Source organism: Trichoderma atroviride, chromosome 2 (assembly GCF_020647795.1).
Source record: "Trichoderma atroviride chromosome 2, complete sequence".
NCBI lineage: Eukaryota > Fungi > Ascomycota > Sordariomycetes > Hypocreales > Hypocreaceae > Trichoderma > Trichoderma atroviride.
Genome location: NC_089401.1, coordinates 5,641,050 through 5,666,079, shown reverse-complemented (window position 1 = coordinate 5,666,079; position 25,030 = coordinate 5,641,050). Strand labels below are relative to the sequence as shown.

At 50.8% G+C, this 25,030-nt stretch overlaps 9 protein-coding genes across 9 annotated transcripts; 5 read left to right on the top strand and 4 right to left on the bottom strand.

The window, feature by feature from the left end:
• TrAtP1_004708 (uncharacterized protein) lies at positions 1-1,104 on the bottom strand (the record flags this gene model as incomplete). The annotated part of the gene is made up of 4 exons (XM_014084154.2): positions 1-761; positions 825-893; positions 945-966; positions 1,036-1,104. 4 exons carry the CDS (start codon positions 1,102-1,104, stop codon positions 1-3), a joined length of 921 nt encoding a protein of 306 aa, XP_013939629.1.
• A 2,032-nt stretch (positions 1,105-3,136) lies between these two features.
• TrAtP1_004707 (uncharacterized protein) lies at positions 3,137-3,538 on the top strand (the record flags this gene model as incomplete). Its single annotated transcript, XM_066112421.1, has 1 exon — positions 3,137-3,538. The coding sequence occupies one exon, from the start codon at positions 3,137-3,139 to the stop codon at positions 3,536-3,538; it is 402 nt and encodes a 133-aa protein (XP_065968505.1).
• A 337-nt stretch (positions 3,539-3,875) lies between these two features.
• Positions 3,876-4,662, bottom strand: TrAtP1_004706 (uncharacterized protein; the record flags this gene model as incomplete). The annotated part of the gene is made up of 4 exons (XM_014084152.2): positions 3,876-4,042; positions 4,124-4,415; positions 4,502-4,535; positions 4,616-4,662. The coding sequence occupies 4 exons, from the start codon at positions 4,660-4,662 to the stop codon at positions 3,876-3,878; spliced, it is 540 nt and encodes a 179-aa protein (XP_013939627.1).
• A 367-nt stretch (positions 4,663-5,029) lies between these two features.
• TrAtP1_004705 (uncharacterized protein) lies at positions 5,030-7,530 on the top strand (the record flags this gene model as incomplete). Its single annotated transcript, XM_066112420.1, has 7 exons — positions 5,030-5,514; positions 5,578-5,638; positions 5,705-6,217; positions 6,270-6,661; positions 6,721-6,932; positions 6,990-7,453; positions 7,513-7,530. 7 exons carry the CDS (start codon positions 5,030-5,032, stop codon positions 7,528-7,530), a joined length of 2,145 nt encoding a protein of 714 aa, XP_065968504.1.
• Positions 7,531-8,169: 639 nt separating this feature from the next.
• On the top strand, positions 8,170-9,894 carry TrAtP1_004704 (uncharacterized protein; the record flags this gene model as incomplete). The annotated part of the gene is made up of 4 exons (XM_014083464.1): positions 8,170-8,535; positions 8,606-8,652; positions 8,711-9,397; positions 9,453-9,894. The coding sequence occupies 4 exons, from the start codon at positions 8,170-8,172 to the stop codon at positions 9,892-9,894; spliced, it is 1,542 nt and encodes a 513-aa protein (XP_013938939.1).
• A 371-nt stretch (positions 9,895-10,265) lies between these two features.
• TrAtP1_004703 (uncharacterized protein) lies at positions 10,266-10,976 on the bottom strand (the record flags this gene model as incomplete). The annotated part of the gene is made up of 2 exons (XM_066112419.1): positions 10,763-10,976; positions 10,266-10,610 (listed from the first exon to the last, which is right to left on the bottom strand). The coding sequence occupies exons 1-2, from the start codon at positions 10,904-10,906 to the stop codon at positions 10,266-10,268; spliced, it is 489 nt and encodes a 162-aa protein (XP_065968503.1). The 5' UTR covers positions 10,907-10,976.
• Positions 10,977-11,414: 438 nt separating this feature from the next.
• TrAtP1_004702 (uncharacterized protein) lies at positions 11,415-12,024 on the bottom strand (the record flags this gene model as incomplete). Its single annotated transcript, XM_014083233.2, has 2 exons — positions 11,415-11,813; positions 11,929-12,024. The coding sequence occupies 2 exons, from the start codon at positions 12,022-12,024 to the stop codon at positions 11,415-11,417; spliced, it is 495 nt and encodes a 164-aa protein (XP_013938708.2).
• A 6,395-nt stretch (positions 12,025-18,419) lies between these two features.
• TrAtP1_004701 (uncharacterized protein) lies at positions 18,420-21,046 on the top strand. The gene is made up of 3 exons (XM_014084149.2): positions 18,420-19,015; positions 19,112-19,683; positions 19,869-21,046. Exons 1-3 carry the CDS (start codon positions 19,001-19,003, stop codon positions 20,521-20,523), a joined length of 1,242 nt encoding a protein of 413 aa, XP_013939624.2. The 5' UTR covers positions 18,420-19,000; the 3' UTR covers positions 20,524-21,046.
• A 598-nt stretch (positions 21,047-21,644) lies between these two features.
• Positions 21,645-22,938, top strand: TrAtP1_004700 (uncharacterized protein; the record flags this gene model as incomplete). Its single annotated transcript, XM_014084148.2, has 3 exons — positions 21,645-22,045; positions 22,100-22,181; positions 22,254-22,938. 3 exons carry the CDS (start codon positions 21,645-21,647, stop codon positions 22,911-22,913), a joined length of 1,143 nt encoding a protein of 380 aa, XP_013939623.1. The 3' UTR covers positions 22,914-22,938.
• Positions 22,939-25,030: the final 2,092 nt, after the last annotated feature.

The window sequence follows — 25,030 nt, the reverse complement described above, 5'->3', positions numbered from 1 at the left end:
CTATGCACCCTGAAGAAGATCGCCCAGTTTATCAGCGTAGAAAGCAGGCACAGCAATAGCGTCCTCGCAATCCCAGTCCTTTTTCTGATGGACACCCGTCAACACATGCAGTGTTCCTCCCAGCTTTCCCTCGATGCCAAACTTGATGTCTGTGTTGAGTCTGTCTCCCACCATGCACGTCTTGGCGCGATCAAGCTGGAACTTGCCCTCGACGGCGTCCATCATCGCCTGGCTCGGCTTTCCCAGCACCGTAGGCTGCTCGCCAAGCGCATAGGCCAGAGGGATCATGCATGACCCGGCGCCGAGGAAGAAGTCGTGGTGCATGGGCAGCGTGGAATCCGCATTCGTCGCCAGAAAGACGGCGCCGCGCCGGACGTAGTGGAAGCCGAGCGCAATCTTCAAGTAGTTGATGTGGAAGTCCAGGCCGCACAGGACAACGCCGACTTCCGGGTCCAGCATCGAGCCGTTGGCAATGTTCTCAAAGTCTGCCGGTGTTATGTCTCTCCTGAAGCTGGCGTCCGTGCCGCCGATGAACGGGATGCCCTCCGAGGCCAGCTCGACTTCCATGCCGGATTCGCCAATGGCAAAGACCTTGTTCTTGCCGGGGGGCAGCTTGAGGATGCGGTTGATGTAGATGGCGGCGGAGTAGGAGGAGCCAAAGACGTCCTCGGCCTCGGCGGGGATGTTTAGTTTGGCGAGCTTCTTGACATAGTCTTCCCGTGACTTTGTAGAGTTGTTTGTTACGAAGACAAGCCTCTTGCCTGGTGAGCGGTGAGCTTTCAGTGTTCAAGATCCTTTTTTCGGTCATCTCTCGGCATCCAAACCTTTTGACTTGAGAAGGGCAATTGTCTCAGGGACGCCCTCGTACGCATGGTCTCCGTTCCATAATACACCTAGTTGTGTGAGACTTTGCTTGAAGTTTCAAAGAGAATGAGTCTACTCACCATCGCAGTCAAACAAGAACGTCTATTTTTTTGTGAGTGAGCTTGTCATTAAACGTGGGTCTAAAGGCAAAAAAAAGGTAAAATCACTCACGTCAAACTTGTCAATAAACTCCTTGATCCCGGCACTGTCGCCGGTGAGGTATTTCGGCGTTGCAGCCATTTTGTCTCTATTTGGTTTTTGTGATGGTGAAGAATTGAAATCTGGACGAGAAAAATCCCGTCTCAATTAAACAACCTTCAGCCGAGCGGTGAATAGGTTAGTAGGCTCTTCATAATGAGTCAAGGATATTCGGCTTCTTGGAACGGTGTAAGATTGTGCTTAGTCAGTCACATCACAGCTGCAAATCCACGCTGCAGCCGCTGGAATAAGCTGCAGCGTTGTATCCAAGAGGATCACTGTAACGCTAAATTTAGTAAAGGAGGATTTTCACCATTCAATCAGCTTACTCCTACAAGCACGAGTGAGATTCGATTGCATTCTGTAAATTTGACGGTTTCTGACAGAAAGGTGTAGGGTAGGCGATTGAAATCTTGCGACTTCGGAGGCGAAAATCTCGGCGCCGAACGACGTCATTGTAGGGGTGGTCTTTATTCTTTGACAGCAAGCCACTACGCAGTTGGCGTTTTGCTGTGGCGCAAAATACGAGTCGTGAAAAGAGACTCAACTCTGAAATCAACCCCGGCTGATACGGACACCAAGATCCGGGGGTTCTTTGATTCCGGGCACTAGGCATTGCGGGTAGTTGACTTGAAGCCCAACATTACTCGTTTGTACGGGGAACATGTCGTCTCCTCTGACGTTGGGCTATAAGTCGAGCGGGCGTGTGTATGGAGCAAAGGGAACTCTATGCCAATGGAAGTGATCGTGGGGGTTATTGCTGTGTAATAGATATTCCTCCATCGAGTTCTTTCCCTCCATTGAAGATTTCCAGAGTGCGTTATTAGACGGCTGCATGATGTATGGCGGCCTTACTGGCATTCATACATGAAATGATGAAGCACTGAAAGCATGGGTTATCCGTCACGGGAGTAGGCAGCATCCGATGAAGACCAATCCAAGTTGTTGCGGCTGCCATGTACTTACTCTTGTGCGGTCTCATATCGTATACTCGGACGTGCAGTCGTCGCCCTAGGCAGCCTGAAGCTAGTGAGCCGATGATTAGACATCAATAGAGGCCTGAAGCATACGGCATGCAGCATTGGGTGTACGAGTTTTTCTTAGCCTTTCAAATACCGAAACTTGGTGATGCTGCTGCGTATGTGCGGCGTAACGTGTTCACCAGCTGAGGACGGTGGGCTGCTTCATCTCGTATAGCTGCGCCGCTGAAAAGCACAACACTGCTCCTTTTCCATCTCATGATGTCCCTATCGTTCCTAGGAAAGCACCAGTGATAGGCAAGGTATATGTAACGTTTGACACTATACAAGGGTCAAACAATCCGAGTTTTTGATACTGCTGCTTATCGGCAAAGCATCTTCTAGTGCATTGGCCGATCGCCGTAGCCGATACAGAAAATGAAAAGGACCCTGGATCTGCCAGTAGGTGGAATGAGGCAAGGCGCGACCGAATTATGGATCCCGAGCGGCGCCAGCCCGGCCGAACCGAAGAGGAAAACCCTGCTAGACAGGAGATAAGGCGGCGTTTTTGCAGTGCAGATCACAAGCAGAAACTGTGACTTTTGACGAGATGCTCGCGGCAAAAACTTCATCGGAGCTGCGGGAAGAAGAACATCGAGTTGGGCCCGAAAAAAAAGGCAAAGACGTTTATATCCGTGGGCCCATGACGTGTTGGCTTATAGCACGTGTGCCAAGTATCGCTTAGGTTTCATGAGAGAGCAAGACTCATCCAGCCTGATGGCGGAGACACTTGCTGCATGCATTTGTAAAAAATGGGCTATGCTAAGAGACTGGAGCTTGACTCGTGAGCTCCTGAGAGGCTACGATGAAGCACCGAGAAAAGTCGAATAAAAATAGGAGCTTCCTGGCAGACTAAAAAATTCTTTGCCAGCTACAAATACTTGCTACCCTTCCTACCTCTTCAACCTCCGGAAACCTATTGGATTTGACGAGGCACACTCTTCTTCGCTACTACTTTGCGTAATATCTCTATACCCCTAGCGACGAAAGCCCTTATCTTACCTGGACCTTTACTTCCCATTCTCTACGAGTCGCTAGACACCTTCGCAGTATCCATGGATACCAAGTCATCAAACCCTCGCCTGACCTCTGAGTCACTCAGTCTTTCCAGCGGCAGCAATTTTTCAACTCCCTCCGCTTCACTCGCATCAACTCCCACTTTGGAGGCTCGCGAGTTTATTAGCGGCGTCCCACCCAAAGTCTCGACAAACCCTCTGCCACCTCTTCTGCGAGCGTATCCCCAGCCCGCCAAGGACATCGACGTGGAGGAGGCTCTTGAGCGCCAGCCCGGGAGATGGAGCCTCCAGGGCCAGATGAAAGCAAACCAAAAGAGGGCACAGATTGCCGCATCCCGATCCGACGACAAGGAGCAGAAGACGAGGGACTTTGAGACGGCCAAGCGAGAGCTGCTGGCCTTTCACGAGGGCACGCTGCAGAATGCTTCTGGTAGGAAATGAATGGCGATGGCAGCGGCTACACTGACGAATTTACGTCCACTTTGCAACGTTTGGTTCATATTTGCGCGGCGCAACGGATGGCAGGATATTATACCCTTGGAGAGTTTCAGACGGGCTATTACTGCGGAATAGAGCATCAGCAGGCTAGAGATATTTTTTGGGTTTATAAATTTGAATTCTTATGACGAATGTACATCCTGCGGCTTTTGACTTGTACTGCATAACTACTACCTAGCGGCGATCTTTTTTCTACAGCACTTGAGTGGAGTTGGGCGCGAGGGTGGCTCGTAATGGATATTCTGGTGGCATCTGCAGTCTGTATGATGCCGTTGAGTTTCTACTGGAAGCGACGAGCCAGTGTGAAACCATAGGCCAGCAGGCCGAAGAAACTGGTCAGGTTGAGGGACGCACTGAGGCCGTGCAGCATATCAAACTTGCGGTTCAGAGCCTTCATCTCAGCCGAGGCACCCTCCTTCTCGAACCACTCCTTTCCGTCTCGCTTGCCTGTTGGGTAGGGACTAAGATCAGCGTTGGGCTCCAGAGACTACTTGCAAAGTATTAGGATGGAATGGTAGTATGAATCACCTTGTCCGTAGCGTTCCTGCTCGAGCTTGATAGTAGCGGGGAGAGCTACAAAGAGGTTGGCGAGGCTGCTGACAAAGGTGGCCGCGATGGGCACCAAGGTACCCCACCGGTTTGCCGGCGCAAGGAAGCCGCTAATGCCACTGTGGGTGAGCAAAGATCCGGGAGTTGTAAGAGCGAGGACGGCAGAGGTGGCAGCTTGTAGGCCAAAGTAGTAGGGCCACAGTTTAAACAGGACTTCCTGGAAGGTTTTGAGGTCGACCGAGCGGATCATGACGACAGTGGTGACAAAGGTCTGCAATGGCGGGGTGTAAGCGATTGTACGGTTTCAATGACCTAAGAAGGCACAATTGGGAAAAGGAAGAGATATAACAGCCATACGTGAAAAAATGTTGTTCCCAGGGCGGTGCCGTAACTGAGTCGTTGAGCGCCGGGGCCTAAGCATCAGCTCATCATGTACGTGGGCAAGGATCAAATCCGAAATGGAGCACCCACGTTATAATGTGGTACGGGGCCACAGAAGCAATAATTGAGCCAGCCATTGTTGCTTTTTCTTCTAGAGAGAACCGGCGTCAGAGACGGATGAAAGGCGCAAAATACCGCAGGCTGAGGTGATACGCGGGCCAACTTCTTAAGTGTTTGAGCCTCTGGCAGCCGAATCCTACCTTGCCTGACATGCATGCCGATCACGTGGTGTCGCGATACCTGCGCGTTTGTACTCCACCGGGCCTCGTCTGCCTAAAGCTTGAGCGAGGCGAGCCTATCAGCTGCTGGGACCTATAAAAAAGGGCTGATGGATGTGTGAAATGGCATAGACAACGAATTGACGATTTTACGCCTTCTCTTATTTCCCTTCTCTTCACCTCTTTTCTGCCTCCAATTGAAAGAAGAACGCTGAGCTCGGTCAAGATGGCGGACAAGGAATCGACCGTTTTCATCATTGACCTCGGCGCGTCCATGAAGGCCACCAATGGAGGGCGAAAGGAGTCGGACCTCGACTGGAGCATGAGCTATGTGTGGGACAAGATCAGCAACGTCGTGGCCTCGAACCGCAAGACTCTGTGTGTTGGTGTTGTGGGACTCAGAACCGACGAGACCAGCCATACTCTGGCCGAAGATGGCTACGATCACATCTCCATCTTGCAGCCGCTGGGGCCAATGTCCATGTCCGGCTTGAAGACTCTGCAGCCCAAGATACAGCCGAGCAAGACCACCGAAGGCGACGCCATATCGGCCATTGTGATTGCGGTCGATATGATTGACACCTTTACCAAGAAAAACAAGTGGAAACGGCAGATATGTCTTGTTACAGACGGTCAAGGCGAGATAGACCCGGATGATATCGGTGATATTGCGCGGAAAATCAAGGACTCGAATATTGAGTTGACAGTCTTGTGAGTCGAAGAGGCATTTCATGGCCAGGACCTTTGCAATTTTAGTGCTGACTACCATGCAAGGGGTGTCGACTTTGATGCTCCTGACTACGGCTATAAAGAGGAAGATAAACCAGCAGTAAAGGTATTAAAGATATCATCGTCTCTACGATGTGTTTCTTTTTGAAAAGCTGTCTAACATCAGAATTAGAAACAAAATGAGGAGACGCTCAAAAAGCTCGTGGACGGCTGTGGTGAAGACGCCCGATTCGCCTCCATTGTCGAAGCGATTGATGACATGAATGAGCCACGAGCAAAATCAGTCAAGCCATACAAGACATACGATGGCTCACTGACTCTGGGAGACCCGAAAAACGCCCCCGCAGTTGTTGAGGTTCGCGTTGAAAGATACTTCAAAACTCATCTCGCTAGGCCGGTAACAGCCAGCACTGTGGTAGTCAAAGAGGAGCAAGCTGGGCCTTCGCAGGCGGCAGATGACGAGCAGATGGAGGGGGTAGAGCTCACAGCCGTCAAGCAGTCCAGAACATACAAAGTCAACGACCCAGATGCCCCCGGCGGCAAGCGTGATGTTGAGTTTGAATCTCTGGCCAAGGGGTACGAATACGGCAGGACAGCCGTGCACATAAGCGAGTCTGATCATAACGTTACCAAACTACAGACGCAGAAAAGCTTCAAGATTATTGGATTTATACCGAAAGAAAAGGTAATTGCTTCCTCTCATTTCTGACCGTGTTTTTTTGCTGACTATCTTCCAGTATGAGCCGCTTCTTAACCTCGGCGAGTCATGTGTTACTATTGCAGCCAAATACGACGAGAAGTCGGAATTGGCATTTAGCTCTCTAGTATGGGCACTGTCAGAGCTTGATTCCTATGCTGTGGCCCGTCTGGTGACAAAGGACGAAAAGGATCCTATAATGGTGTTGCTGATGCCATATTTGGAGCCTAATTATGCTTGCCTCTATGACGTCCCTCTACCCTTTGCAGAGGATGTCAGGTCGTATCAGTTTCCTCCCCTGGATAGAGTTGTTACTATTAGCGGCCAAACAATCACCAAGCATCGCCTATTGCCGTCAGATGAACTCAGCCAGGCAATGAGCGACTATGTGGATGCCATGGACATTTCCAACTATGGCATTGACCAAGACGGGTAAGCATGACGCCGTTGCTGTGGATGTTCTGGTGTGCTAATTCACCTCGTTTTATTAGAGAGCCAGCTGAATACGCCACCATTGATGAGATTTACAACCCTGCAATACATCGCATCAATCATGCAATCAAGCAGCGGGCAGTCCATCCGGAGAGACCTGTGCCAGAAATACCGCCCGTCTTGCTCAGATTCGCAGCGCCTCCGACAGAGCTAGTAGAGACTGTCCAGGCTACGATTGACTCCCTAATTAAAGCTGCAGACGTGAAGAAAGGCGAGCATACTGTCACCCCCTCTGTTCTCGAGATCTTTCTCGCTAACATTTCCGCAGTGCCACCCAAGGCTAAAGGCAAGCGCCAAAGAGAAGCCGTTAAACCCATCTCAGGCCTAGATGTGGACGCTCTGTTGGGAGGAGAAAAGAAGGGATCAATCAGCCCCGAGAATGCAATTCCCGATTTCAAGCGGGCCTTGAACTCGTCAGAAGAAGTCGAGCAGATTGCTGATGCGACAAAGCAAATGGGAGCAATTGTGCAATCTCTCATCACGGATAGCTTTGGAGATAACAAATACGCCCAGGCAATGGAGAGCATCGGTGTAATGAGGGAAGAGCTGATAAATCTGGAAGAGCCCGGCCAGTACAACGAATTTGTGCGAGACCTAAAGAAGAAACTGCTCTCTGGAACCCTGGGTGGCGATCGACGGGATTTCTGGTTCAAGATGCGATGGGCAAAACTGGGATTGATCATCCAGAGCCAGTCAGAGGCGTCTACGGTTACTCTTGAAGAGGCAGATGAGGTGAGTAGTGCAGCTGACTGCCGGTATGCGTGACTATTGTTTGCTGATTTGTGGGACAGTTTTACAAGTCGAGGTGAAGATCGAGGGCCGGAAGTGTCATTTGTTTAGTTTCACAGGTACAGGATAAATTTGGAATCATGTAGGCAGATGATATATTGTTCAAGGGACAAAAAAGAGTTTTAAAGAGAGAGAGGAAGACGAGTTCCTTGTCGTCTATGATTATGATGAAGGATATATGGAAGAGTAGCAAAGAGGCTTCATCTTGTTGTTTACTGTTTAAGCTGGCACCACTCCCAACCTCAAATCGTGCACTCACCGCAGTATAATGATGTCTATTTTCACCATTTGAGCGTTTGTATTTTTTTTCTCTGACGACACTCACTCTATCATACCTAATTGTTGATGTTTGCTACCGTCCAATTTTTTTTCTCCGAGCAATGTGCGACCTGCTGCACGCAGCCGTCAACAACGCCTGCCTAACCTGCCACAGCCAATTTGCCCAATCAGCAGCCCGCCAGTTTCCTTTCACCTTGTCCTTCATTCTGACCGCCCAGCGCACTTCCTTTTCTATTTCCCCTTTTTAAAACTGGTTGCAAATATCTCCCGTCTCCATCATTTCTTCCAGACTCATCCACCTTTCATTCAAGTTTCTCCATCACAGCGATTACAAACCTCCCCTCAACTGCTTAACAGCTCAACAGCTCAACAGCTTCAACATGCCTGGCTTGCCTATCGAAGCTCGCTTGGAGAAGCTTAAGAGCCTTGGAGTCAACTTTGAGTATGGCGAACATGTGCGAAATGAGGTCGACTCTGAAGATGAATTTCCCGCCGTCGTGCCGCCGCAAGAATCGGGCAAGGATGCTGCCCGATACGATGCTGGCCACGATGCTTGGAATTCCACTGCCCATCCATCGACGAAGAAGCAGACTAAGCGCGAAGAGACCAAAGAGCCTCCTTTGGCATCACTAGATTGTTCGAAGTTCATTACCGGAGAGCCTGCAGAGGAAACCATCGACTTTTGCTCCTGGAGAGTCATCCAGACTTATCCCGATCACTTCATCGGCAAGGCAAACGGACCTCGTGTACGTACTGAGTTTGTTCTCATCAAGAAATAGATAAAGAAGAGTAACGCACAGCTGACGCATCATACAGGCCAAGCCATTCTTTGACAAGATTCTTGAGGGCAGAGTCTGGGACTTGTAAGTGCTGCCGGAAATCGTCATTCTTTTCGAGGCGCATGTTTTAATATTACAACAGTTTCTATGTTTATCATCCCGAGAAGCCTAACGAGAAGCCTCGTGTGATGGTACCCACGCTCCAATTTGAAGGTTTCTTAAGGAGCGTCAACAGAGAACTCGGAACCGGTCTCGCAATTCCAGGAGGAGCAAATCAAGATCGCTTCTATATGAGGTTTGGCCAAGGAGGCACTCCACGGCCTCGATATCTGAAGAGATCGCGAGATCAGAAAACTTTTGAAGTGGACAGATTCCCAGACTTTCAACAAGAAGATCGAGACAACTTCCTCAAGGCACATGGCGCCATTCGACAAGGCTGGGAAACTCTTTGGGGCATGATGGCGCCAAAGCCCGCTTCCGCAGACAAGAGGAAGAATAAATCGAGAAAGGCCGCTCAAAGCAAGCTGGACCGAGAACGAATGCTTCACGAGACTCAGGACTTTCTTCATCTGCGGGGCAACAGCACTCGCGCAGGTGGAGATGTTGTCTTTGTCTGCATGGACGTTGAAGCAATCGAGATGCCGCCGAATCCCATTTCTGAGATTGGAATTGCCATCTTGGATGTCAGGGACCTTAATGGAGTGCAATCAGGGCCCACTGGCAAAGATTGGTGGCAGTTTATAAAGGCTTATCATCTACGAGCCAAAGAATACTCGGGCCTCGTGAACCACCGCTTCGTTCGTGGATGTCCTAGCTACTTCGATTTCGGGTATTTATCACGCTGTCCACTCGTCATAGGCACTCCTGCTAATAGATTGAAACAGAAAAAGTACTTTTCCAGAAGAGGCTGAACTTCCCGAGGCGATCGAATCCATCTTGGAGCCCTATATCAAGGACAAGCGCAAGCTAGTATTTGTCGGCCATGATGTTCGCCAGGATATCAAATACCTTTCAAGCGTGGGTTTTGAAGTGCTGGCACTTCAGGGTCTCATTGAGCAGCTAGACACAAAGGAGATCCACCAGGCTTGGAGAGCTTCTGAGCAAGGAAAGGGCCTTCATCACGTTCTCAACGACCTGCTTATCCAGAGCAAGCATCTACACAACGCCGGTAATGACGCCGTGTTCACCCTTCGTGCCCTCATTGGTGTTGCCATTGAGGCCATTAGAGAGAAGGAAGTAAAGGCGAAAGGAGAGGAGTATACACCAGCCCTGCTGGGCGTGCAACAACAACAGAAACCGGCGATTGAGGATGATCCCTGGGCATAACAGTCTTGAGCTGAGAATTACCGTTTTTTTCTCTTTCTTCTTGGTTTTTAGTTGGAAGCCGCGAATCTGCCATGTAGCTAGTCCTCCCCTCTAAATCCTACAACCCGTTTACCAGCGTGTTGCTTTAGATAGTTTTCTCAAATTCAGCCCGCCAATCCATCAACGCCATCGCTATGGAAAACGAATATCGTACAAGGCATATACACACCGGCTACTCCGGTTCTTTTCCTCCTTTACCAACGTGGCGGTGTCGTGACCTCGGTGCTCTATATAAAATACGCTACATCGTGGGGTATGCGGCCGTTTCGTTGTGTTCGTTGCAGTCTACTCGTTGCAGTCTACTCGTTGCAGTCTACTCACTGCAGTCTGGCTCATGTAGTTTTATCCAGTAGTTCTTTTGCCTCATTGACTTTTGTCGCCAAGTACGGACTGCCACCTCGATCGGGGTGGTTCAAGAGCATGAGCGTCCGATGCGCCTTGCGGACTTTGTCTTTGGAGAGGGCCCGCTCACTGCACGAATTCGCATTAGTATCATTCATGTCGTCTTTGTAGCTGCGCAATTTGATCGGAAGAGAATTCCAAGCATACTTTAGCGATAGGATGAGCGAGGCCTCCTTCTTGGTCATTCGGGGCTCGAAGCCGCCCTTGTAAAAAGCTTTGCCCAAGGCGCCGACGCCGCCACGAGAACGACGAAGGGCGACTAAACCGGCTCGGCCCTGAGAGAGAGGAAACGTTAGCTATTTTGCCTTGTTGATTTGTATGTATTTCGTGTGGTCGTATATAGGTATGCGAGAAGTGTGGAATGCGCTCTTCTGGCGTTTACACAGAAGAGTTGTTGGAAAGACTGCTCTGAGATGAGGGAACGTACGAGAAATGCGGCGACGGCGACACCAGCGCCCCAGGCGAATACTGATGCCATTGTATAGGAAGAGAAAGGTTGTCCTAGATGCGAGTTTGGGAATTGGTTGATTTCTGTTGGTGTTTCCGGCTTTCGGGCGATGTGACGGCGCATACAATCAGACAGAAGTGGATGCGGGCGATGCGAAATGGAAAGTTTTACGAAGTTGCCGAGCGGAAGGTTGATTTTTCCGATCCGGGGAGCCGGTGGCGATTGGCTGATGGGAATGGAATTCTACTTCTAGATGTGTTTTTCGATTGATCTTCGTTTTGGTTAAATAGATCTTCGGGATAATGGAGTCTTTGTTCTATAAATAAAGATTGAAATTGTTTTGATTGTCGGTGATTTGCGGCGCTATCGTATGGTTAGATGTGTTTGGTAAGCGGCTTTATCAGGACGGCTGTCTGCCATTCACTGTGTTCTAGACGTGTAGGTATATTGCTATTTGTAGTAGGTAATATAAGTGCTATATGGTAAAGATTCTTGTTCATTAAAACGTCAAGTCTTCGTCTCATGTTGGAGCTCTGTTGTCATGGTTTTACGCCCACCAGTCTTGAAGCCTCAAAACATAGCCTCGGCGTAGTGGTTCATCACGCATACACACACGCATAAACCCATCATATCATGGCTCCTCCTCCTCCTCCTCCTTTCTCTGATGCTGGTGTGCCCTCTCAGGAGGCCTCAACGCCCCCTCAACTGCCTCCTTGATCTTCCTATCCAGCTCAGCCGCCTTGCCCTTGTCTTCCTCCTCCAGCTGCCTCTCGCGCTCAGCAGCCTGTTCCGCGTTGAAGTTGCCCGCCCCGCCGCGTCCCGACCAGCCTGCCCGGTGAGGCTGCGGATGCCTCTTCAGGCGCGATGCCACTGCGGCGCCCGTCTCGTCTGCGAGCTGGTCCTGGCTCTGCGCGGCCTGCGTCGGGTCGGCGAAGTTGCCGGCGCCTCCACGGCCTGCCCTTGCGGATCCTTGCGACGGGGCCGGAGACGGGGCGGAGGCGAGGGCCTTCAGTCGTTGCGCTTCAAGATCCTATAAGAGAAAGAAAAGGAAAGAAATTGGTTAAAGGGCAGCTCTCCTTTGGGATGCGACGGAACAAGACAAGTTGTCAAGGGATGCGCCAAATATCAGGTAGGTTAGTATTTACTTTGGTTGCCTCTGCTGCCTGCTTTGAGGAAACATAATTGCCTGCTCCACCGCGACCGACTTTGCTCAGAGTATCTACCTCTGCCTCCTGAGGCATCTCTAAAAAAGTAGAGATACTCGATCTTTTGCCAAAGGGGTATAAAAGAAAGGAGGGGGTGTGAAGCAAAGGATTAGGGCTATAACAAAGAAAAAGAAACTCCCTCAAAAGTAGACAATAGCGGGTTCGTTCGTTTTTCTGTCTCTTTCTTCTTTGAGAAATTACGTACACGTACCTTTGAGAAGGAAAAAAAAGCCCCGAGCCGGTTTTTTAAGGTTGCCCTGGTCAGGGCGTGATGCTAAAAAAGAGGCTTCGCTGACGTCACGGGAAAAAGATTTTGGTGGATACTCATAATGACGTAGGTGAGATAAAGTCTAGAAACGGCAACTGTGCTGAGAGGAATTTGGCGCGTTTCGAAACTTTTGTTTGCTCTGTTTTTTTTTTCTCCTCTTTGGTTTTCACCCCCCCCTGGTACTATTAAAAGTTTGACCTGCAGAAAGAAAAAGTAGATGTGTGATCGACAGGTGCATTGTAATCAAGCCACCAACCGTTGCGAAAATATGACAGCTGTAGCTGTAGGTACAGAGTCTGTAGTTAGCGGCCATGTGGATCGTCAAGCCCTATCCACAGCGTTTTGAACAATTGACTGTCATCGAGGAATATCGGTCTGGTCCCAGTTAATTGATTCACCATGGGCTTGGTACTGTAGCTTTAGTTCCTGTCGGTACTCTTCTGTTTTGGCCCATATTGCAAGAAGTGGATTGCGGCATTGGCATCGGAGAGGCCGCCAATATAGGGAACAATTAGAAATCGTGCAAATCAAAGCACTCTTTAATCAAGAGAGCCGCCGTATTCCGCAATCTCAAATAGAGAAGAAGGGAAAAAACCCCGGCATCGAAGCACTAAAGCGTCGGAAGTGGCGGACGGCTTCCGCTCGCGAGCCTACAGCCGTGCCTGCGCCTTCGAACCTTGTTCGGCTTCCATGGAATCATCTAATGTAGACGCCAATTCCATGTTGGAAAAGTCGCAGGGGTGAGTACCTATGAACACATGTACACTGTATGCTAATTGATCAGCGATTGGGAAAGCCCTCCGCTCCCTCCGAGATGCCACGAATGAGAGCAAAAGATGATGATCCGCCGTGCCAGCGTCAGAAGTAAAAGCCCACAATCCGTTTCAAGATGCGGGAAAACGTCGAGGCAGCGTCAGACTGGGGCCCCATAGTATTAACGGACTTTTAACGGACTGTACATGTCAGCGGCACTTTTGTGATCCAGTGCGAACTGTCGAGCGTGAGTACCGTAGTCGACGAGTTTGCGCACTGTTTTCTCAATGGAATTCCAGTCATCTTTACGCACGAAGTGTGATGCTATGGTACTGGAACAACGAGAGGAGTGTAGCCATAAAAACCGCTCATCAAAATGACAAAACGCTCCTCTCAAACTTGGGCATCATTACATAAAGAATGACATGCTGGCGGGGGCGTAGTATGGAGACATGATATCGCTGCGGTTTTCTATACGACAAAGTCTTGGGACATTGCGCGCAGATGAGGAGATGGGTGTTTTGCCAGAGACAACATCAAAGGCCTCGGCCGCACGAGCTTTCTGCCTATATGCCGACTGCATGATTCAGGTTGCCGATAGTCGCCCACGTTGGGTGTCGAGCTTTATAGAGCGTGCATTTTGTACGACGTGACATGCGTGCATCATTGGTGAGGTCCGATTCAAGTATCTCTGGGTAGCACATCCTCTTCGAGTTGTATCTAGAAAAAGCGCGCCATGAGTAATTCATTGATCATAGATGGTGAGGCGTGCGCTTTAGGCGAAATACCCAAGCCCTCCTCTTCCATTTAATTTTCGTTGACTCAATTGATCCCGATGAAAGGATCAAGACGCGAGTGTTGAGGTTGGTTCACGACCCAATGATCGCCGTCGTCCGCACGAGACAGAATGATTGGGGGCGCTTGGAAGTTGAAATGCAGCTCCGATTGGTTACCGATCAGCCACCGAGCGGCTGTTGAAGAAATGTTGGTCGGAACGTGCAGGGCACGCAGTCATCACGACGCACAGTCTAATTTTGGATGAAAACACAGGCAAAATCTTGTTGCAAAAAGAGCGATTGCATGGCCCCAAAACAGAGTAGAAGATGACTACGGGGGAGGAGGCTGCGAGTGATGATTCAGCTTCCCAATCTCCACCGGTTCTGAGAAGTCGGCTCGGCTCGTGCCCCCCAGAACTGATCGTCGACAGACCTTCTCTAGCTTGGAGGTCCTCTCGAGGCCGGCTCATCGTTGATGTTCAGGCACGTTGGTCTAAATTGCCAAGTTGATAGACTCCAAATCTATTTGGCTGCCACGCCCCGCAAGGCGATCAACTGGAGGATCTGCCTCTACCACCACCCTGTCAATGTCACCACCGTGGTCTGTTCATCATTCGAGACTTAAAGTTGGGCATTGTTCGCCACCTTGGCTGCCACGTTTCGAGCACAAATGCAGAGAGAAAATTTTTCCTTCCAACCTTTCAAAAAGGCATCGTCCAATTGCACTCGCAATTACAGGTTCCAATTGAGTGCATTGATGGTAAGCCTGCCGTGCGTTGGCGTTGGCGTTGGGATGGCAACATGAAGAAATAGAGCCGAACATCGGGATCCATATATCCCATGTCAATCAAGCTTGGGGCGTCCAGTTAGGCACCGAGACGGCAGTAAACCAGAGCCTGCTGAAAATAGAAACCCAACCATAGGCATGAATCATCGTCTTCTTAGCCGCCTGAGTCTACGCCCAGAAAGCATGAGGGAAGGAAAAATTTTTCTCATGGTGTTTGTGTGTTTTGCGCGGAGGCCTCGTTTGCCCTTATCTATATCACAGCTGCCTGCATTAGGAAACCGGCTGCTGCACAGTGCTGCAGAGCACATGTTGTGTGCATTTGTGCCGAAGCTAGACAGACGGCAGGTTCACGGCTCGGCGAATGTGGTTTGCTGAGGCCACTCGATGCGCCTGCGATGGTGCCATGGGCGGATTGCCCTAGTCGCTGCCGGAAGTCGTGACCTGCGTAAGCGCACGGCCGGGGGGTGCGGCCATGGTGTGTGTGAGTGGATTGATACTAGATGAATGCTAAGAATTGGAGGCACTGTGTAGCCGACGTTCTTTTAGTTGTGGGAGATGCTAACCGCCAAAGAAAGCCCCAATTAGCTGCGCCGGTTCCTGGATGATGAGGCGTAGGGGATTTTTCGGAGAGAAGTGACCGTTGGTGATTCTATCTCGTCGCGGGCTGTTGGATACGGTTGTGGCCTGACTTTTGGCCCTGCAACTCTTTTTTTCTTTCTTTTCTTTCTTTTTTTTTGTGTTCCGAGATGCTTTGCGCCAGGGGCTGGCTCTTTTGTGTGTTGTTATCATCCTTTTCCTTGTCTTTTTCTCTGTTTGCCCTGTAATTCGTTGGCAAGGCCATTTCAAATGACTCCGTACGAGATGTTACCCCATTCCCAGCTCCATGTCTCCATGTCTGCTCCATGATATCCACAGCGTCTCCATCATACCGGCTGCCTTTATACCTGATGACAAAGAACCTAACGGAGCCCTGACTCCTCCTACCTCTTTGTCATGAAGGTGTACTTGAATGTACTGGCGCTGACTGTAATCTGGGGCCTTGCTCTTCTGCTACGCCTCCTCCGTGTATTGGCCTTATGCTTAACGATTCCCCCCGGACCAGCCCAGCCGTATTTAGCCGATTTCTGTTGTGCAGCAGTTGTCGTCCATGTTTACCTGGAAGAGGCAAAGCCGTTGTGGAAACTCGACGGGGAAAGATTGGCTCGGACATGCATATATCCCTCTAGAAGCTGCGTGTAAGAGGACAGTAGCACCTCGTATCTATCCAATTGACACGTTTGAGCATGCTGCCGTACGTATTACCACCTAATAGCTCGTAGAATGTTAGCATTGCTGCTGCTCGGTGGCTCTGTCGGCAGACGCACCTTGTCGGTTCCCAACAGACTCTCAATTCTTTGTGTGTTGTCCAGGCCTATTTCCCCTCCCTCTTCCCCCCGCTTCGGGAACCCCTCATCCAAGCCGCATTCGGCCGCAAAGCCAGAGGAAACCATCCGGTACTTGTTTCTTTTTTTTTTTTCCTCGCCTAATGTGTCCCTCGAGATAACAGGCGTGAAATAGCGAGATGAGATGGGCTTGCTAGCAGATCGACGGATAGCTTTTTAGCTCTGCAAATACACGGAAAGTGAGGCCTTGCGGAGTCACGTTGCGGGGGTGGAAACGGGGCTTCGGGGAGAAGTTGATCCACTTCGGCCTTGCGAGAATCGAGCGCCGGCGCAGTTATCGACTGGAACGATTCAGGTGCGTTGCAGTCTGGCGCATTCAAGCCACTTACAGTCATACCAGGCTCCGGTTTCGTGGAGATAGGGCTGGGGCTCTTATCAATTGCCAATGCCAATGTTCAAGCACGCATCTAGCATGCATCTATTAGGTATCTCTTTGTGTTAGTTTTGACCTATGAACCTTGTCGATAGCACAAGCGAGGGAGCTGAAAAATAATGGCGATTTTTCTTCAGTTTCTGTCACTTTTTTCTTCAGCTGAATTGCTCACCCCTCGTTTCGCCTGCATCGGAGGGGCGTGAGCAATTGATTGCAAGTACACAAAGTAAACAAGGTACATGAAAGAAGTCAATGGCTCCCTTCTCCATGCAATCAATTTCGCCACGCATTTTCGCCAATCGAACCAGTTTGCCGCATAGAACGATTATTATTCGCTGCTCGTTGGACTTGATTCATGATGCGCCCAAGAGGTAATATTGATTAGCTAGGTATATTACTGCTGTTTGCTTCTGCCCGGGCACAAGAGACTGCGAAGTAAATTGATGCGGTGCTACAACATGCAGTGCCCTTTTACCTGCACTAACCCGCGATCGGGATGGCGGTTCTTTGATTCAAAGTCGTACTCGTCTGTAATCCCAAGTCGCCCATTTCACTTCAAATGTTGTTCCTTCGTCAGCCATACCCCCCTCCTTGACTGAATCAGGTGCCTCCGTGCGAGAAACGGGCTGGCGTTCGTCATGTGAGTCTAAACGCGTAGCACTAATGGCGGATGAGTAAGGACCGGTTCGCTGCTATAGAAAAGCTACTGTGTAATTAGCAGTGTAGTCTGCAATTCTAGCGTCGAATTTGCAATGGCCAGATGGCATTAACGGTTCGTGCTGGTGTAGCATCCGACGTTGAGGCGTATTCAAGTACACAGTCCGTCCACTGATTTTGCCTGTATGGCACAAGTATCTTGTCGGAAGCCATGAGAGCCATGTACGAGCATCAATCCCTCCGCCAACCCAACTTTTGTTCCAGAATTTCTACGCTCAGCCATGGCCCTGATAGGAGGCAAACTCCCATCCCTTTACGGAGGTGTTACGGGGGGCTCATCCGGAGAACAAGGGAGCATGATAGGGCTTGACAAGATAGGTATGACAGGGAGACACGCTGGCTGGCACCATCAGCGTCCCAGGGCTCTTCCTAGGACGTATCAGTACGTAAGCCCAAACAACCCACTCGGCTCCCACGCTGCTGAGCTGGCTGGTGCTCCGTATTAGGGAGGCCTGGCCTCGTTAGTGCTGGCGCTCCCTGCACGTACCGGTACATTGCTGGCGGTCGGTCTCTGAAATAAGTTGCAAATAGCGGCAGCAGGTAGTAAGTAATATTGATCTCATCAAAGATAGTGTAGGTAACGGGAGATGGCAGATGGATTGAAATTACTACTGGTAGGTACGGACAGTTACAGGCCTACACCACCCAAGCCCTGGGGAGGGAGGAGAGCTTATCGGCACTGTACCGGGCCCTCTTCAGCGTGCAGAAGTGCCAATATGGGATTCAGGCCTTGCCGTACGCTCTTCATCGCTGCACGCCCCCCTTTTCTGGCCTCAGCCCTCCAATTACTCCTTCAGATGCCTCCAGCATCCCCCTTTACGGCCTCTCCATTCGACCTGGTGATCAACCCGGGTCAGCGGGCCAATAGCCCAGTCAGACCTTGGCTACACCCCACCTTCGGGCGCGCGCGACTGCGAACAAAGACACCAGACGAGAGTAGACGAGGAGGAACCTGAAGCCAGTGAACGGAATAAAATGGAGAGGCGACCCATCGCTGTGGAAGCCACTGGAAGCACGGCCAACCAGACCCAGCGCTCAAGGTGCCTGCCTGGTCTGCAGTGGCCCTCACCAGCCATTTGATGCTGCGCCCCACGGGCTGAACGTTTGGCCACAACGGCCACAGTGTGGTGCAGAACCAACTGGGGCGGTGCCTTGCTTTGGCTGGCTCTCCTGACTGAAGCGCGGCCAGGTACCTACAGTACACCTGCCGCAGGAGGGGGTGCTTTGATTGATTGATTTTCCTGACAAGAGACGGAGGGAAAAGAGAGAACAAGGAGGAAACAAGGAGAGCGCGCGCGCAGATTAAACGAATGAAAGAAATCTGGCCCTTTATTTACTCTGTCCGTGCTCGGTGCCTGTACCATGCCTTGTCTCATGTATCATTCCTCGTACTCTGTACTTTGTTTTGGCGGCAGCCAGCGCCTCTCCGTACCGACCGCCCTCGGGAGGCGTGCGCGGTACCTGCTCCGTACTCCGTATTCTCCTCGCTGCTCCGTACCAGGTACCGCTGATACTCATACTCGCTCTTGTCCTCCTCCGTACAAGTACCGCTACTCCTGCGAATGCCCGTGCTAATACACGCGCCCCCGCCGTGCCGCATCTACACACACTCACACACACTCCCTTGCCATGGCGCCGTATTGCTCCTCCCAAAATAATTATTTCTCGTTCTCACTACTTGCACCAAGATCCTGGCGGTTTTTTTTTCCCTGAACTTTTTTTTTCTCTCTCATCACCTCGACACCTACACGTGCTGAATACCAATAATCAATAATCGTCCTGTCAAGCTTGACATTTTCTGTGCTGGACATCATCTACGATCGAAAGCGTTGCTGCTGAGTCCGCAACGGTCCAGCATCCTTCGTTCGTCCCTCAATCCTTCAAGCCCGCTCGGCAATGGCCTCCTCAAAAGTATGAGATGATTCCGTTGTCCGGCTTGGAGCCGCTGATCTGGCTTGTCCCTCCGGCGAGGCTTCACTTTTTGCTGACATCGTTGTCCGTCCGCAGGAGATGCAGCCTTCCACGAGGCCATTGACGCACCAGCGTTCTCCCTTGTCGAGCTCCGCATCCTCGGCCCTCACCGGCCGCCAGTCCCACGCCCGAACCAATTCGCACTCGCACTCCCTCCTCGCCGGTGCCCTCAACCCGACACACCGAATAACTCGCCGAAAATCAATCACCACCCCGGGCGCCAACGTCGCTGCTCTGGCGGCGGCAATTCGAGAGAGTGAGCAGGGCGGCGCGATTCCGATTACAAGCGGGGGAAGGCGGAACACCATCACCAAGCACACCACCGTCCGCGCTGGCCTGGTTGACAGCCTGCCCTCACCACCCGCCAGCCTGCCCAACAAGTCAGTGCTGCTGGATGCGAAGCGAGAAGCCCAAGAGAGCGCCATCGACGACGATTCCAACGAGCTTTCGAGCGACGAGGCGGCCGCCAAATTCGACCAAACCCGCATAAGACGAGCCAGTGACGGTCAACCTCTCACCAAGGATGGCAAGAAGAGCAACCGCGTAGAGGTTCGCTGCGAAACTTGCGGCAAAGGCTACAAGCACAGCAGCTGTTTGACGAAGCACCTGTTGGTCTCCCTCCCCTCTATGCCTTGTGATATGTGTACTTGCCTAGGTCTTGGGTGCAGCGCCATCTTGCCTCTCATCTCCGGCTTCCCTTTGGCTTCCCTTCCACTCCCTTCCCCCATCTCTCCTTCTTTACGCTGGCGAATATGCGTGTAGTTTGGGTTCCATTTGTTGACTCGTTGGCTAGATGGGAACACACTCCTGAGTGGTCCTACACCTCCAAGTTGCTCATCTCAAAGCACCAACAGGTACAACTGCTTGAAGCAGCATCTGTTTTGGTAGCAATGAACGGCAACCCCGACGAGAGATCAGTCACTCCTCCAGACTCTGCCAGAGACTTTGCGAGCGAGCCAGAGACGGCATCGCCCGCTGCCTCAGGCTACTCGGAGCAGGCTGATGGTCGGAGTTCCGCTGATACTACCCCGCCGCCGACTGCCGAGGATGGCCCTACCTTTGATACCACCGCTTATCGTGAGAAGCGCTTTAGCTCTGGCAGCATCTTCTCACGAAGCTTCCAATCCCCGCAGCCACAGAACCCTCTCATTCGCGGCAGCATTCCTAATGTAAATGGATTCGATCATGGTCGCAGTGGCAGCATCGACCTGCAGCCGGATGCTATGATTGGCGAGGACGATCATGAGCTGGCCGCCGCCGTTGAGTTGTTGAGCTGCAGCTTTGGCAGCAACAATGGCTCGCGAAACGTTGTAACAACAGTTGCTGAGGACGCACCACCTGTGCCCCCCCGTCCCAGCCCAATTCCTGGACCAAGCTGCATCCTTTGTAAGCACCGGCTTCATCAACAGCTTCCCCAGCAGACAGCCAGAAAGCTTCACCCGTGGTGAGATGCGCCGCGGAAGTGAAGATGTCAAGATGGAGGACAGCGAAGACGATTTCGACATGCGGTCTCGCGCCCGCAGCGACGAAGACGACGACGGAGTTTTTGGCCGCATGGAGGAATAACTTATTGGATACCTATGGGACGGAGCAATTCTCTTGGGACTTCGAATCGTTGACGCTTTTTTTGTTTATATATATTAATGTGACCCCCGGAGTAGGATTGCTCTGGAATGAATTATGGATATCACCTATGGGATGGAAATCGGCGCGACCTTTCCTTTGTACAACGATATACTCGATGGAACCGTGTTGGGGGTGGTTCTGCTCCGCTGTCGAATCTTCAGCACCAAGGAGTGGAGGGCCTGTCTGGACGCGAGCCAAGTGCTGCTGCAAGGTCTGGAATGAGATTGCTTCTCCACGAGGTTAAAGTGAGGATTCAACGAGGCGTCGAGCGTACACTCGAAGAAATTCTGAATAAAAACATGACGTTTAAAAAGAAATAAAATGAAAAAAAGACCATCACCATCACAGAAGCCAATGCCATGGTACGAGAAGCACACGTGCACAGTGACGATGAAAGTTAATGCATATTTTCTGTTTTCTTGAACGACTGCCAAAAGGTAGACCAATTCTAGCCAACAAGCAACAGACAACCGGTGATTGCCATGCAATTCAATTGAGCAGCGGTAATGATGAGAATGGAATTTCTCGCCCTTTGCAGTGATTGATGTGGAAAGAAAAATTTGATGTAGACCCTAGCAGCGACGAAATTGAGCTCTAGCTGGGATGAGAGCTCCATCCAGAATTTGCGGGGACCTGGCAGCCGAAGGTTTGTTTCCCCAGCGACCTTAACGTCACGTTTCCCCACAGTTGCCGGGCGCGGGCAGAGCTTCCGAACCCTCTCTCAACAAACACACAAACTGTTCTTGTTTGCAGCAGTTAAGCATTGATCCGCGACAAATATCCCGCTACAGCTGCGACAATTTGCTCGGCAGACTTGGCCAATCCCAGGAAGACGCGCGCCTCTTTTTGGAATAACGCTCGGCAGCTAAGCCTTTCTTCTGCCTACTGCTACAACCTCGACGACTCTGTCCTCTTTCTTCCCTCTCTTTAAAACAGAACAAAGATGCCGACATTACGGCGAGCGCATAAAGGCGAGGCTGTGCGGGCAGCGCTTGGAAACGAGAGCGCGGAAGACGTGATTGATAATACGGCCACACCGGAGAAGCCAAGGGACGGCAAGGCTGTCGCAAAGACAACACCGAAGCGTCGCGGTGGCGCTGATGAGGTCGATGATGTCGTCGCCACCACTCCCGCAAAGAATGGAGAGGGAGAGGTGCCCTCAAAGGCGGCGCGGTCGGCTAGGATCCCCTCGTTGGTGGTGTTCCCGTTCGTGGCGGGCATCAGCTTCATCACGGCGAGTCTCGGATACAGCGTGGTGGCTGAATTGACAAACGGGGAGTTGGCGACGGTGAGCCGAAGCCAGGAGACGCCAGAGGAGATTTATATTCTTGCTGGCTGGAGGGTGTAAGTTGCTTGCTACTCTTGCCCTTTCCTATGCTAATGGTGATGGCTGCTTAGGTTTGAGCTTGCCCTGAGCTGGTTCGGCGGACTGGACGGCTTGGATGTTGCGATGATGGATTTCTTGTCCCATGGACCGGCGGTATGTACAAATCCTTGGCATTTTCTACCCTCTCTTGTTCGCTGGGCATCGTGCTAATATGCAATGGTCTAGATCTACCTCCTGTTCGCATTTTACAACCTCAGTCCACAAACCGCCATTGCTGCCCTCGCTGTGGACGTCGTCTCTGCGTCGGTCCCCTTTTCTCTTTTGCGACCTTTTTCGGCAGTCCACAAGCCATCTTCGAAGCTGCCTAACCGCGAGCTCATCGGATTCCCTCAGCAGCTGCTTACCACGGGCCTCTCAACGAGCATATACACCGTCATCTTAGTTCTGTCGCTGCGATTCCTGCTGCCTAAGATCTTTGTCCTGCACTTTGCAGGCATCCGCAGCATTGAATCTGCATACGCGGCGTCTTACGCTACTGTGCTGCCCGTGACACTGCTCTTCGGCGCCGCTGCAAGCACCTTCATTTTCCCGCCGTTTGCCACAGCTGGCAAGACAAAGGAAGACGAGCGCGTCACCAACTTTGACCCCGTAGAGGCCAGTCTTGGAGAGACTGTGTGGTGGAACTTCTGGGGCTATACGACCAAGGCCAAGGTTGCCATTCTACGCACAGCGGTGACTCTATTGGTCACGGGAGTCAACACGTATCTCTCTTGCGCCATGACCATTCCTGGCGTTGAGCAGACCGGGGCTGCTGCATATGCCGCGGTGTGGGTGTTTGCAGCTCTATGCACCGGCCTTGGACTGGGATTCGTGGGACGCGATTAGAAAGGGCTCGAGACCTCTTCGCAATGAGACTTGGTAGGCAGAATTTTGGGTAGCTGGAGGTGCTAGGCAGACAGGTAAGATGTAGACAGCGCTTGTCTATGTCTTTAGTCTTTTGCGCCTTTGGATTTGTCTAATTTTGTATTAGTACTGTACCCCCCTTCTTTTTCTTTTTCTTTTTTTTTTTCTTTTCTTTTTTCTTTTTTTTTTTTTTTTTTTTTTTTTTTTTTTTTTTTTTTTTTTTTTATACTTTCTTTTTTCTTTCTTGTACTTTTCTTCCTTTTTGGTATCTACATGGGATAATTGGTGGAACGCGCTATCGGATTCTTGGTTATTACTGTATGTATTTTCTTTTGCTTTTTTGGTGTAGCATTGGGGAAACGGCAAGGTTCAGGGTAGTAGTAGGTGAGGTCATGTGGTATGTGATGTCTATTGTTTGTCTACATCAGGTAGGCTGAGTATGAAGAAGGATGAAAAAATATTAAATGCTGATAGGCAACTGTGGTGGATGGGGATGAAGACTCGAAAATGGGAGGAATTTGGAGGAGGGTGAGATAGTCAAGAATAAACAAAATGATAAAAAATCAGTCATTTTTTGGGTAGCAAGGATAAAAGGCCTTGATGGATGACTACCATGAGCGTATGAGCGATTGGTATGTGAGTAAGCCGGCGACACTATGCACCTATTATTCTGTGGACTACGTTCTGGCTAAGAGATTAAACAAAAAATGGCTACTGCTAACTATCTAACAAATATCACCCCTCATTTTTTTTTTTTGAATTTTTTTTTTGTCTTGGATGCCTTACCTGAACGGTGAAGCTAAATACCCATGGAGCCTCGTTCTGTGGAAAGGAGTGGGTGATTCAGACTGAAAGGTTGTATCTGCAACTGAGACAGAGATGCTACAATGTAGGTGGAAGCACCCGGCAAGGCGGATGGAATGCCGAATTCCGGAATTGTATATGTTGTCTATACGCACACAGGTATCCGTATAGTACAGTAATAAATAGAAAACGGCGTATTATGTACCCCTTCTAGATAGCGTCAACCGCGGCACGGCAAGTATATTGCTGACTTGTATTGTATAGCTCGACCGACTACGGGGTACTCTGAACTTCTTTTTGTGTGTGTCTCTCTTCAGCCTCACAGGGGATAAGCGATAATACTAATACGATATGGACATTGATTGGCACCAACCCATGCCGTCATCATCGGTTTCCAGCGGGGTCACGCAGAGCGCAGAAGGGAGCCCAACGGTGATGGAACGAGGCTGTTATCACAGCCCAGCCCCGGGAGGAGGGCAGACCGGGTTTGCGGGAATGGTGTTGACTGGGTCACCGAGAAGAAGGACGCAAGGTTGATTGTTTCCCGCCTTGGCCAGTGACGCACCCCCGAGAAAACGGCCCCCAAATAGGGCTAACCATTGCTTCTATATTGGGCCAGAGCTGAAACTAGCACAGATCCAGCTCTGCATGGGGTCGGGGGCTTGCATGGCCTCTTGCATATACTGCACGTGTGAAAAGGCTTGGGAGAAAAAAAATATGGGAACGGGACAAAGCAAGATTTGATCGCTGAACCTGGTAATAGGGCTAAGCTCGAGGAAGAAGGGGGGAGGGGGGGCAGAACCTGAGCCTCGGGTTCTGGCCATGCGAGCAGGCTGCCACGTTGTGTAGCACCGCTAATAGTTGGCATCTCGATGGGGACGCAGCCCGGTGTGCCAGGTGTGCCTCTCTCTCTTGGGATGTCTGGAGATGGCTCAACCATTGTTTAGCCCACAAGCTTGAAAAGGGCCTATGTGGCCTCCTTTGCTTCCTGTCTCAGAGAGAGGGGAAACCGTCAACATGGAGCAGGGATTGAGGGGTTTTATTTTGTTAGTCAAGATTGAGAGAGAGGGGAAACGAGACAAGAGGAGAGAAAAAAAAAATAGTTGCACTGGGGACCGAGATTAGCACGTATTACTCCGTATACCCGTTAGAACGGGCTCCATAAAAAGACCAGGCGAGGATCTTGGCTTTGAGGATTCAAACAGAAACCGCATGCCACCTCTTGCTGGGTGTTCGTCCCCGTGGCAGCATCCCCGTCACTTACACCAAGCACCAGATTGGCTTGCCAGATTTGC

Bases quoted from the DNA above. Each gene is read 5' to 3' on its own strand.
- TrAtP1_004701 (XM_014084149.2), top strand. The intron at 19,684-19,868 runs GTTGGTCTCCCT...CTCGTTGGCTAG, and splicing joins AGCTGTTTGACGAAGCACCT to ATGGGAACACACTCCTGAGT.